The sequence below is a fragment of the Nerophis lumbriciformis genome, linkage group LG18 (genome assembly GCF_033978685.3).
Source record: "Nerophis lumbriciformis linkage group LG18, RoL_Nlum_v2.1, whole genome shotgun sequence".
Classification (NCBI taxonomy): Eukaryota; Metazoa; Chordata; class Actinopteri; order Syngnathiformes; family Syngnathidae; genus Nerophis; species Nerophis lumbriciformis.
Genome location: NC_084565.2, coordinates 42,412,461 through 42,426,729, shown reverse-complemented (window position 1 = coordinate 42,426,729; position 14,269 = coordinate 42,412,461). Strand labels below are relative to the sequence as shown.

At 37.4% G+C, this 14,269-nt stretch overlaps 1 protein-coding gene across 2 annotated transcripts in view; it reads right to left on the bottom strand.

Moving 5' to 3' along the window:
- The window catches only part of szt2 (SZT2 subunit of KICSTOR complex), a 332,720-nt gene extending 331,053 nt beyond the window's left edge, over nucleotides 1-1,667 (bottom strand). For both annotated transcript variants that reach the window (XM_061978415.1, XM_061978416.1), the window contains exon 1: nucleotides 1,518-1,667. In XM_061978415.1, coding sequence (XP_061834399.1) covers nucleotides 1,518-1,541 — 24 coding nt within the window. In that variant the 5' untranslated portion in view covers nucleotides 1,542-1,667. The remainder of the gene's footprint in view (nucleotides 1-1,517) is intronic.
- Between the last annotated feature and the right edge of the window lie 12,602 nt (nucleotides 1,668-14,269).

The following is a 14,269-nucleotide window of genomic DNA, read 5'->3' as shown; positions in this document are numbered from 1 at the left end:
CACTATTAGCCGCACCTAAAAACCACAAATTTACTCAAAAGCTGACAGTGCGGCTCACAACCCGGTGCGCTTTATATATGGATTAATATTAAGATTCATTTTCATAAAGTTTCGGTCTCGCAACTACGGTAAACAGCCGCCATCTTTTTTCCCCGTAGAAGAGGAAGTGCTTCTTCTTCTACGCAAGCAACCGCCAAGGTAAGCACCCGCCCCCATAGAACAGGAAGCGCTTCTTCTTCTACTGTAAGCAACCACCCGCCCGCGTAGAAGAAGAAGAAGAAGCGCGCGGATATTACGTTTCATTTCCTTTGTGTGTTTACATCTGTAAAGACCACAAAATGGCTCCTACTAAGCGACAGGTTTCCGGTTCATGAAAAGACGCAATCTCTCCATCCGCACACGGACTACTATTTCACAGCAACTGCCTAAAGACTTTCAAGAAAAGCTGGCTACTTTCCGTGCATATTGTAAAAACACGATAGCTGAAAAAAAGATCCGGCCAGAGAACATTATCAACATGGACGAGGTTCCACTGACTTTTGATATTCCTGTGAACCGCACTGTGGATACAACGGGAGCACGTACGGTGAATATTCGCACCACAGGGAATGAGAAGTCATCCTTCACTGTGGTTCTAGCTTGCCATGCTAATGGCCAGAAACTTCCACCCATGGTGATATTCAAAAGGAAGACCTTGCCAAAAGAGACCTTTCCAGCCGGCGTCATCATAAAAGCTAACTCGAAGGGATGGATGGATGAAGAAAAGATGAGCGAGTGGTTAAGGTAAGTTTAAGTTTACGCGAAGAGGCCGGCTGGCTTTTTTCACGCAGCTCCGTCCATGTTGATATACGACTCCATGCGCGCCCACATCACGCTGGTTTTTAATATATTATTAAAGTTTGACTGACCTATCTGACTGTTTTTTTGACATTCCTTTAGCGCAGTTAGATGCGGCTTATAACACGGGGCGGCTTATAGGTGGACAAAGTTTTGAAATATGCCGTTCATTGAAGGCGCGGCTTTTAACCCAGGGCGCCTTATGGTGCGGAAAATACGGTACTCATCAGTTACTCAGTACTTGAGTAGTTTTTTCACAACATACTTTTACTCAAGTAAATATTTGGGTGACTACTCCTTACTTTTACTTGAGTAATAAATCTCTAAAGTAACAGTACTCTTACTTGAGTACAATTTCTGGCTACTCTACCCACCTCTACCGTTTATATTGACATCTAACACAATTTCTCAACTCATATGGAAACGGGGGTTAGTACGTATTTTGTGTACCGTTACACCTCTTAACATTGACACAACTTCACTGTGTTTGGAGTTCGTACATGTGCAGTCGACGACCCACGTTACGACTTTAATAGACCAGAACTGAACTTTTAAGGAACTTTTTCAACAATGTTGTAACTGCCCTCCAGCCTATTATTATGACATATTAGTTCCATGTCATACACTTTTTGCACTCTAAAAAAATGATTGTTCTTGCGGCGGCCTAGAAGCGAAAGTACCTCATGGTCCTGTCTCTCCGCCATGCCTTGCGTCTCATAAGGGCTGCAGGGATGTTTCGGCCCTTAAAAAGCACACTTGGAGTGGATTTGGTCCGAAATGACGAGTCTTAATCGTCTTGTTGGTCATGTAGCTTCACTGTTGTCGGCTGCTTCTTCCTCGCATCTCTTCATGGCAGCGCGGAAGAGCGCCGCTTGCGGTTTGGAGTGGAATAAACACTTTTATTTTTAATTTTTGCAATCCTCGAAATAAATGACGGCGTATAAAATAAAATAACACTTAATTAATTGTTAATTAATATAATCATTCATACACGACAATGGTCAGTGTATGTTTTGGACATTTAATAGAAATGGAAAAACGTTGGGTTTATTTGAATAACAATTTTTTTTTAAATCAATAAAGAACATTAAAAACAAAAAAGAGCAATAACTATGTAACCTATTGTAACCTATTTTTATGGGCTTTCCTCTTGGTGATGTTAAGTTCCTGTTATACGCTGTAATACAGTATATGCCTTGAGCTCTTACTTTGAAGGCGCTAGGAGCGGAAGTGATGTCACGTTGTTGGAGTGGAGCGAAGGTTTTGGAAAGAAGGTAAATAAAGCGGTCCTCGTGTAAACTGGAGACTCCGTGTTTATTATTTTGTAGTTTTATACCGTATAGGCGACATATATAAACCCTCGGTTACACTATTTTCATGGACTTGCCTCTTTGTTATGTTAAGTTCCTGTTATAAGCTGATATACAGTACATGCCTTGAGCTCTTATTTTGACGGCGCTAAGAGCGGAAGTGGTGACACGTTGTGGTGGAGCGGAGTTTTGAAAACAAACGAAATACAATTTAGTTATATATATATATATATATATATATATATATATATATATATATATATATATATATATATATATATACAGGGCCGGCCCGCGACATAGGCCGTATAGGCAAATGCTAAGGGCGCCGTCCATCAGGGGGCGCCATGCCAGTGCCACAATGTTGGAGAAAAAAAAAAAAAAAAAAAAAAAGTTGTTACTATTATTTCTAAATACAAAAAAATAATCTCACGTTAATTAAAATGCAAAGTAAAGCCTATTTAATAGAAATATTATTTGTTACAACATTACGCTGCCTCCCCCCTCCTCCCCCCGCACGGTGCGCCCCCTCCCTTCCCGTATCATGACTCTTTTTGGACGTCACCACATCAAAAAATCAACACAAGATGTCAAAACGGCCAAAACTGTCAGGTGCCCAGGGAAGAAAAAAGAGAAAAGAAGAGGAGGAGAAACGAGAAAAGACAGAGGTAGCAGGTAGGTAACGTTAGCCTACATGAAATTATTTGTCTGTTACAGAATGTGATAGTAACCTGGCTTGTTAGCATTAAGCTAATGTTACATGATTCGGCAATTGCTAATCAATAAATAGCAAGTTCTGTTTTAACGTCGGGTTAATATTGTGGAGGGGGCTAAATTGTTATGGAAAATAATAATGTAACGTTAGGTAATTACAGTACTCCCACCTTACATTCCTCAGGGACATTTGTATTAGATCTTTTAAGCAGGTGTTTTTGTTTACATTGTAATTGCCTTCTGGTTAGCTAATGTTTGCCCTGCAGGTAATAGTCACTTTTCCACCCCTTTATATATTAGGTATAGTTGTAAGCAGAGGTGGGTAGAGTAGCCAGAAATTGTACTCAAGTAAGAATACTGTTACTTTAGAGATTTATTACTCAAGTAAAAGTAAGGAGTAGTCACCCAAATATTTACTTGAGTAAAAGTAAAAAGTATGTTGTGAAAAAACTACTCAAGTACTGAGTAACTGATGAGTAACATACACACACACACACATATATATATATACAAACATACATATACATTGATATATACAGTATATAATTTATATGTATTTATTTTGCTGTTTTTGTTTACATGTTAAAGATGTTTTAATGAATATACATGCATGTTTAATATATAGATTCCTTTCTTTCATGCAGACAAGAATATAAGTTGGTGTATTACCTGATTCTGATGACTTGCGTTGATTGTAATCAGACAGTCGTGATGATAACGTCCACGTTTTCAAATGGAGGAGAAGAAAAGTTCCTCCTTTCTGTCTAATACCACATGAAAGTGGTTGGTTTTTGGCACCTTATTTTTCCAGCTTCCATATTCGTTTTTATACACTTTACAAGAAATATATTGGCGTCAAACTCCGTAGCTTGCTAGCTTGTTTGCGCTGGCTTTCGGAGACTCTTGTTTTGAAAGCGCAGGCGCGATGGAGCGGCACTTTTATTGTGAAGACAGGAACGTCCTCATGTGCGGTCAGTCTTGAGGCTTTTGACGGGATGTACGGTTGAAATAAAAAAAGTACATTTTTTCCTTCACACTTTTGATTGATTGATTGGAACTTTTATTAGTAGATTGCACAGTACAGTACATATTCCGTACAATTGACCACTAAATGGTAACACCCCAAAAAGTTTTTCAACTTGTTTAAGTCAGGTCATGTGACCACCTGGCTCTGTTTGATTGGTCCAACGTCACCAGTGACTGCATCTGATTGGTGGAACGAAGTGAAACGTCACCAGTAAGGCAGGCACTATGAAAGTCTGTCTGACAGACCAAAACAAACAAAGCGTGCATTAACAGATCGATAAAAATTAGTAGCGAGTAGCGAGCTGAATGTAGATAAAAGTAGCGGAGTAAAAGTAGCGTTCCTTCTCTATAAATATACTTAAGTAAAAGTAAAAGTATGTTGCATTAAAACTACTCTTAGAAGTACAATTTATCCCAAAAGTTACTCAAGTAGATGTAACGGAGTAAATGTAGCGCGTTACTACCCACCTCTGGTTGTAAGTAAAAAAAAAAGGGTCAAAGACAAAGCTATTCGGTTTCTTGTGAGTATATACACTTCACTGCCGATGTGGGGGGGCGCCACCTAAAATCTTGCCTAGGGCGCCAGATTGGTTAGGGCCGGGCCTGTATATATATATATATATATATATATATATATATATATATATATATATATATATATATATATATATATATATATATAGCATTCTATTTTAGTTACTTTGAATTTACAACCCCCTGGCGCTGTTTTGTACTGTTTGTGTACTGTTTTGTACTGTTTGTGTACTTACTTTGATTATTATTTCTCAACTGTTTGTAAATGCTGAAATGTATAAATAAAGGCTTATAAAAAAAAAACTTAAAAAAAACCCCATAACCCTGTTTAATCATTAAACAGGTGTTTAACATAAAAAAGAAGGGGAAAAAAATCTAATAAATTAAAAATAAATTTAAAAAAAAAACGAAATAAAGCGGTCCTCGTGTAAAACTGGAGCCTCCGTGTTTGTTATTTTGTAGTTTTATACCATACTTGCCAACCTTGAGACCTCCGATTTCGGGAGGTGGGGGGTGGGGGCGTGGTCGGGGGTGGGGCGGGGCGTGGTTAAGAGGGGAGGAGTATATTGACAGCTAGAATTCACCAAGTCAAGTATTTCATAATACATATATATATATATATATATATATATATATATATATATATATATATATATATATATATATATATATATATATCTACATCCTGAAAATATGCAAACAAAACTGTGTTTAGATAATTGATACTTCAAACTTGCATAAATAAATATTAAGGAATATAACATAACTTGGCTTCTGAGAGCTTCAAAATGTAATGAATAAAATGCTAAAGTTGTTGATAAACAAGCAATTATTTTAATAATTAAATATGGTCATTTTAACTGAATTATTATGATAATATAAAATTAATTATTTCAAATATGTTGGATGTAATAAGGAGTCAGAAAAAAATACAATTAATTTTGATGTTTTTAGCAAAATATAGTAAAAATGTATTTTTTATTTTTTTTTAAAATGAATAAATATATTTATTTTTAGGTAAGATAATCATAATATTACAATTTATCTCTAGTCTGGATGATTTAGTTCTTGTCACCCTGTTGTCCTCCCGTCGTGAAAAAAGGCTGTCCTCACTCAGGTCCGCATGGAGCTGGAGGGGGCGTGGCCTCCAGCTCCGGCTGAAAATCGGGAGATTTTCGGGAGAATATTTGTCCCGGGAGGTTTTTGGGAGAGGCGCTGAATTTCGGGAGTCTCCCGGAAAATTCGGGAGGGTTGGCAAGTATGTATACAGTACATACCTTGAGCTCTTATTTTGACGGCGCTAAGAGCGGAAGTGGTGACACGTTGTGTTTTGAAAACAAACGAAATACAATTTAGTTCATACTTGCCAACCCTCCCGAATTTTCCGGGAGACTCCCGAAATTCAGCGCCTCTCCCGAAAACCTCCCGGGACAAATATTCTCCCGAAAATCTCCCGATTTTCAGCCGGAGCTGGAGGCCACGCCCCCTCCAGCTCCATGCGGACCTGAGTGAGGACAGACTTTTTTCACGACGGGAGGACAACAGGGTGACAATATATATATTTTATATATATATATATATATATATATATATATATATATATATATATATATATATAAGTCCCTCCAAACAGCACAGACACAATGGCTTTCTTGAACTCATTTATTTGAAGGCTTCCTTTCCCTTCAAATTCACCGTGAAATCTGAAATAAAATAAAGCACGTTATAAACGTAAAAATAACAACTAAATACAAGCAGAAATGACAAACAAATACTTCGTTGGCCTGCATGCTTCTTTTAGGAGGAAATTGTGATCCTCAGGCTCTTATAGCCCTAACGCCTTGTGACACTTTTTAGTCTTTGTGACAGTCAGTCTCTCTTTCTGCCTTCACATGGCATCAAAAATGTTTACTTATACCCGGAAGTAGCTTCCTTACATCAGACGACACACCAAACGAGACATTTCAAAATAAAAGTGCATGAAATTACATTTTTAACCATAGTAACTTAAATATAGCCTTCTTCTGAACTTTGAATTCCTTTTTATGAACTTAACTTATTATTCTGGTTTTAGAGAAATGAAACAAATTACAATAATTATTAGTAGCAACAGTTACAATATATATATATATATATATATATATATATATATATATATATATATATATATTGTAACTGTTGCTACTATGTGTAAAGCCATATGCTCACACGAATTCCGTAAATAATCCTAATTTGGAGCACAGCATCATAGTTTTCACAGCTTTTTTGGTTGTTAGAGGTAGAAATGTAGGGTTCCAAATACATTTTAGCCAGAGCAGGCCCGGCCCTAACCAATCTGGCGCCCTAGGCAAGATTTTAGGTGGCGCCCCCCCACATCGGCAGTGAAGTGTATATACTCACAAGAAACCGAATAGCTTTGTCTGTGACCTTTTTTTTTTTTTTTTACTTACAACTATACCTAATATATAAAGGGGTGGAAAAGTGACTATTACCTGCAGGGCAAACAATAGCTAACCAGAAGGCAATAACAATGTAAACAAAAAACACCTGCTTAAAAGATCTAATACAAATGTCCCTGAGGAATGTAAGGTGGGAGTACTGTAATTACCTAACGTTACATTATTATTTTCCATAACAATTTAGCCCCCTCCACAATATTAACCCGACGTTAAAACAGATCGATTAGCAATTGCCGAATCATGTAGCATTAGCTTAATGCTAAAAAGCCAGGTTACTATCACATTCTGTAACAGACAAATAATTTCATGTAGGCTAACGTTACCTACCTGCTACCTCTGTCTTTTTCTCGTTTCTCCTCCTCTTCTTTTCTCTTTTTTCTTCCCTGGGCACCTGACAGTTTTGGCCGTTTTGACATCTTGTGTTGATTTTTTGATGTGGTGACGTCCAAAAAGAGTAATGATACGGGAAGGGAGGGGGCGCACCGTGCGGGGGGAGGAGGGGGGTGGGGGGGCGTAATGTTGTAACAAATAATATTTCTATTAAATAGGCTTTACTTTGCATTTTAATTAACGTGGGATTATTTTTTGTATTTAGAAATAATAGTACCAACTTTTTTTTATTTTTTTATTTTTTTTCTCCAACATTTGTGGCACTGGCGTGGCGCCCCCTGATGGATGGCGCCCTTAGCATTTGCCTATACGGCCTATGCCACGGGCCGGCCCTGCATATGCTCACACAAATTCCGTAAATAATCCTAATTTGGAGCACAGCAGCATCATAGTTTTCACAGCTTTTTTTGGTTGTTAGAGATAGAAATGTAGGGTTCCAAATACATTTTAGCCAGAGCAGGCCCGGCCCTAACCAATCTGGCGCCCTAGGCAAGATTTTAGGTGGCGCCCCCCCACATCGGCAGTGAAGTGTATATACTCACAAGAAACCGAATAGCTTTGTCTGTGACCTTTTTTTTTTTTTTTACTTACAACTATACCTAATATATAAAGGGGTGGAAAAGTGACTATTACCTGCAGGGCAAACATTAGCTAACCAGAAGGCAATAACAATGTAAACAAAAAACACCTGCTTAAAAGATCTAATACAAATGTCCCTGAGGAATGTAAGGTGGGAGTACTGTAATTACCTAACGTTACATTATTATTTTCCATAACAATTTAGCCCCCTCCACAATATTAACCCGACGTTAAAACAGATCGATTAGCAATTGCCGAATCATGTAGCATTAGCTTAATGCTAAAAAGCCAGGTTACTATCACATTCTGTAACAGACAAATAATTTCATGTAGGCTAACGTTACCTACCTGCTACTTCTGTCTTTTTCTCGTTTCTCCTCCTCTTCTTTTCTCTTTTTTCTTCCCTGGGCACCTGACAGTTTTGGCCGTTTTGACATCTTGTGTTGATTTTTTTGATGTGGTGACGTCCAAAAAGAGTCATGATACGGGAAGGGAGGGGGCGCACCGTGCGGGGGGAGGAGGAGGGGGGGGCGTAATGTTGTAACAAATAATATTTCTATTAAATAGGCTTTACTTTGCATTTTAATTAACGTGAGATTATTTTTTGTATTTAGAAATAATAGTAACAACTTTTTTTTTCTTTTCTTTTTTCTCCAACATTTGTGGCACTGGCGTGGCGCCCCCTGATGGATGGCGCCCTTAGCATTTGCCTATACGGCCTATGCCACGGGCCGGCCCTGCATATGCTCACACAAATTCCGTAAATAATCCTAATTTGGAGCACAGCATCATAGTTTTCACAGCTTTTTTTGATTGTTAGAGATAGAAATGTAGGGTTTTAATTACATTTTAGCCAGAGTAACAAACCGGTAGTAATTATCCCCGCTTTTACTTTGAAAATGCACTTCCGGTTTCCGTAGATGGAAAAAATATCCCTTTTTGGCATACTTGCCAACCCTCCCGAATTTTCCGGGAGACTCCCGAAATACAGCGCCTCTCCCGAAAACCTCCCGGTTACAAATATTCTCCCGAAAATCTCCCGATTTTCAGCCGGAGCTGGAGGCCACGCCCCCTCCAGCTCCATGCGGACCTGAGTGAGGACAGCCTTTTTTTCATGACGGGAGGACAACAGGGTGACAAGAACTAAATCATCCAGACTAGAGATAAATTGTATTATTATGTTTATCTTACCTAAAAATAAATATATTTATTAATTAAAAAAAAAAAAAAACTAAATACATTTTTACTATATTTTGCTAAAAACATCCAAATTAATTGTATTTTTATTTGTATTTTTTCTGACTCCTTATTACATCCAGCCATAGAATTATACCGGTACATCAAAATAAACAATGTTTGCATATTTTCAGGATGTATATATATATATATATATATATATATATATATATATATATATATATATATATGAAATACTTGACTTGGTGAATTCTAGCTGTCAATATACTCCTCCCTTCTTAACCACGCCCCCAACCACGCCCCGCCCCCAACCCCCCACCTCCCGAAATCGGAGGTCTCAAGGTTGGCAAGTATGATTTATTTTGTTATATATATATATATATATATATATATATATATATATATATATATATATATATATATATATATTGCATTCTATTTTAGTTACTTTGAATTTACAACCCCCTGGCGCTGTTTTGTACTGTTTGTGTACTGTTTTTGTACTTACATTGATTATTATTTCTCAACTGTTTGTAAATGCTGAAATGTATAAATAAAGGCTTATATATATATATATATAAAAAAAACATAACCCTGTTTAATCATTAAACAGGTGTTTAACATAAAAAAGAGGGGGGGAAAAAATCTAATAAATAAAAAATAAATTAAAAAAAACGAAATAAAGCGGTCCTCGTGTAAAACTGGAGCCTCCGTGTTTGTTATTTTGTAGTTTTATACAGTATGGGTGACATATATAAACCCTCGGTTACAACTATTTCCAAATTTAATTTTATACAGAGGTGGGTAGAGTAGCCAGAAATTGTACTCAAGTAAGAGTACTGTTACTTTAGAGATTTATTACTCAAGTAAAAGTAAGGAGTAGTCACCCAAATATTTACTTGAGTAAAAGTAAAAAGTATGTTGTGAAAAAACTACTCAAGTACTGAGTAACTGATGAGTAACATACACATATATATATATATATATATACATATATACACAGTATATCATTTATATTTATTTATTTTGCCATTTTTGTTTACATGTTAAAGGTGTTTTAATGAATATACATGCATGTTTAACACATATAGATTCCTTTCTTTCATGAAGACAAGAATATAAGTTGGTGTATTACCTGATTCTGATGACTTGCATTGATTGTAATCAGACAGTAGTGATGATAACGTCCACATTTTCGAATGGAAGAGAAAAAAAAGTTCCTCCTTTCTGTCTAATACCACATGAAAGTGGTTGGTTTTTGGCATCTTATTTGTCCAGCTTCCATATTCGTTTTTATACACTTTACAAGAAATACATTGGCGGCAAACTCCGTAGCTTGCTAGCTTGTTTGCGCTGGCTTTCGGAGACTCTTATTTTGAAAGCGCAGGCGCGATGGAGCGGCACTTTTATTGTGAAGACAGGAACGTCCTCATGTGCGGTCAGTCTTGAGGCTTTTGACGGTACGGTTGAAATAAAACAAGTATCTTTTTTCCCTCACACTTTTGATTGATTGATTGGAACTTTTATTAGTAGATTGCACAGTACAGTACATATTCCGTACAATTGACCACTAAATGGTAACACCCCAATAAGTTTTTCAACTTGTTTAAGTCAGGTCATGTGACCGCCTGGCTCTGTTTGACTGGTCCAACGTCACCAGTGACTGCATCTGATTGGTGGAACGGAGTGAACGTCACCAGTGACTGTATTTGTTGAAACGCAGGCACTATGAAGGTCTGTCTGACAGACCAAAACAAACAAAGCGTGCATTAACAGATGGATAAAAATTAGTAGCGAGTAGCGAGCTGAATGTAGATAAAAGTAGCGGAGTAAAAGTAGCGTTTCTTCTCTATAAATATACTCAAGTAAAAGTAAAAGTAAGTTGCATTAAAACTACTCTTAGAAGTACAATTTATCCCAAAAGTTACTCAAGTAGATGTAACGGAGTAAATGTAGCGCGTTACTACCCACCTCTGATTTTATATTTCAAATAAATTACACATATTCTGGAAATCAATGACTTGCTTTCATTATAGTATGAGTCCATTGTTATTATTAATGCTGACATTCTGACAACTGACGTTTCAGCATTAAGGATAGTTTACGCCATTTACGCAAGCGTTCTTCTCCTCCTCTTTGGGTTTGCCGTTTAACCATCAAACAAACGCCATGGGAACATCGCCCCCTGGAGTTACAAATTCCGATGGGTAACAGATTTCGGTACAAGTAATTATAATAATAATAATAATAATAACTGGGATTTATATAGCGCTTTTCTAAGTACCCAAAGTCGCTTTACATGTAGAACCCATCAATCATTCACACCTGGTGGTGGTAAGCTACTTATATAGCCACAGCTGCCCTGGGGTAGACTGACAGAAGCGTGGCTGCAATTTGCGCCAACGGCCCCTCCGACCACCACCTATCATTCTTCATTCAATTCACCGGTGTGAGTGGCACCGGGGGCAAAGGGTGAAGTGTCCCGCCCAAGGACACAACGGCAGTGATTTTTTTGGATGGTAAGAGGCGGGGAGCGAACCTGCAACCCTCAGGTTTCTGGCACGGTTGCTCTACCCACTACGCCATGCCGCCCCCTCTACATATGTGTAAAGCCATATGCTCACACAAATTCCGTAAATAATCCTAATTTGGAGCACAGCATCATAGTTTTCACAGCTTTTTTTGGTTGTTAGAGATAGAAATGTAGGGTTCCAATTACATTTTAGCCAGAGTAACAAACCGGTAGTAATTATCCCCGCTTTTACTTTGAAAATGCACTTCCGGTTTCTGTAGATGGAAAAAAATATCCCTTTTTGGTCTGTTTTCCCGTTTCTGTTTACTTATTCATTTTATTATTTCCTTTTTTGCACCTTAAAAACAAAACAAACGTATGTTTTTTTTGTTTTTGAAATAAAGTTTAAATTAAAAAAAATAAAAAAAACAGACGACTGTGGCGCTTGTGTATGACGTCATCAGCACGCACCGCGTCGTCCACGCTGATTTTAGCCAGAGTCACAAACCGGTAGTAATTATCTCCGCTTTTACTTTGAAAATAAACTTCATTTTTTTGTTCTGTTTTTCCGTTTCTGTTTACTTTTTTTTTTTTTATTTTTTTTTTTTAAAGATTTTCATTTTTTGCACCTTAAAAACAAAATAAACCAATCGTTTTTTTGGTTTTTGAAATAAAGTTTAGATTTTTTTTTTAAACACACACGACCGAGGCGCTTGTTGTTGACGTCATCACCACGCACCTAAAGAAGAATGCAAAATATATATATATATATATATATATATATATATATATATATATATATATATATATATATATATATATATATATATATATATATATATATATGTGTGTGTGTGTGTGTGTAAAGCCATAGGCTGACACAAGTTCCGTAAATACTCCAAATTTGGAGCACAGCATCATAGTTTTCACAGCTTTTTTGGCTGTTAGAGGTAGAAATGTAGGGTTCCAAATACATTTTAGCCAGAGTCACAAACCGGTAGTAATTATCTCCGCTTTTACTTTGAAAATAAACTTCCGGTAATGGGAATAAATTCATTTTTTGGTCTGTTTTCCCGTTTCTGTTTACTTATTCTTTTTATGATTTCCTTTTTTGCACCTTAAAAACAAAACAAACGTATCGTTTTTTTTGTTTTTGAAATAAAGTTTAAATAAAAAATTTAAAAAAACAGACGACTGTGGCGCTTGTGTATGACGTCATCAGCACGCACCGCGTCGTCCACGCTGATTTTAGCCAGAGTCACAAACCGGTAGTAATTATCTCCGCTTTTACTTTGAAAATAAACTTCATTTTTTGTTCTGTTTTTCCGTTTCTGTTTACTTTTTTTTTTTTTTTTAAAGATTTTCATTTTTTGCACCTTAAAAACAAAATAAACCAATCGTTTTTTTGGTTTTTGAAATAAAGTTTAGATTTTTTTTTTTAAACACACACGACTGAGGCGCTTGTTGGCGACGTCATCACCACGCACCTAAAGAAGAATGCAAAATATATATATATATATATATATATATATATATATATATATATATATATATATATATATATATATATATATATATATATATATATATATATATATATGTGTGTGTGTGTGTGTAAAGCCATAGGCTGACACAAGTTCCGTAAATACTCCAAATTTGGAGCACAGCATCATAGTTTTCACATCGTTTTTGGTTGTTAGAGGTAGAAATGTAGGGTTCCAAATACATTTTAGCCAGAGTCACAAACCGGTAGTAATTATCTCCGCTTTTACTTTGAAAATAAACTTCATTTTTTGTTGTGTTTTTCCGTTTCTGTTTACTTTTTTTTTTTTTTTTTTTTTTTTTAAAGATTTTCATTTTTTGCACCTTAAAAACAAAATAAACCAATCGTTTTTTTGGTTTTTGAAATAAAGTTTAGATTTTTTTTTTAAACACACACGACCGAGGCGCTTGTTGTTGACGTCATCACCACGCACCTAAAGAAGAATGCAAAATATATATATATATATATATATATATATATATATATATCCATCCATCCATCCATCTTCTTCCGCTTATCCGAGGTCGGGTCGCGGGGGCAGCAGCCTAAGCAGGGAAGCCCAGACTTCCCTCTCCCCAGCCACTTCGTCCAGCTCCTCCCGGGGGATCCCGAGGCGTTCCCAGGCCAGCCGGGAGACATAGTCTTCCCAACGTGTCCTGGGTCTTCCTCGTGGCCTCCTACCGGTCGGACATACCCTAAACACCTCCTTAGGGAGGCGCTCGGGTGGCATCCTGACCAGATGCCCGAACCACCTCATCTGGCTCCTCTCGATGCGGAGGAGCAGCGGCTTTACTTTGAGCTCCCCCCGGATGACAGAGCTTCTCACCCTATCTCTAAGGGAGAGCCCCACCACCCGGCGGAGGAAACTCATTTCGGCCGCTTGTACCCGTGATCTTGTCCTTTTCGGTCATAACCCAAAGCTCATGACCATAGGTGAGGATGGGAACGTAGATCGACCGGTAAATTGAGAGCTTTGCCTTCCGGCTCAGCTCCTTCTTCACCACAACGGATCGATACAGCGTCCGCATTACTGAAGACGCCGCACCGATCCGCCTGTCGATCTCACGATCCACTCTTCCCTCACTCGTGAACAAGACTCCGAGGTACTTGAACTCCTCCACTTGGGACAAGATCTCCTCCCCAACCCGGAGATGGCACTCCACCCTTT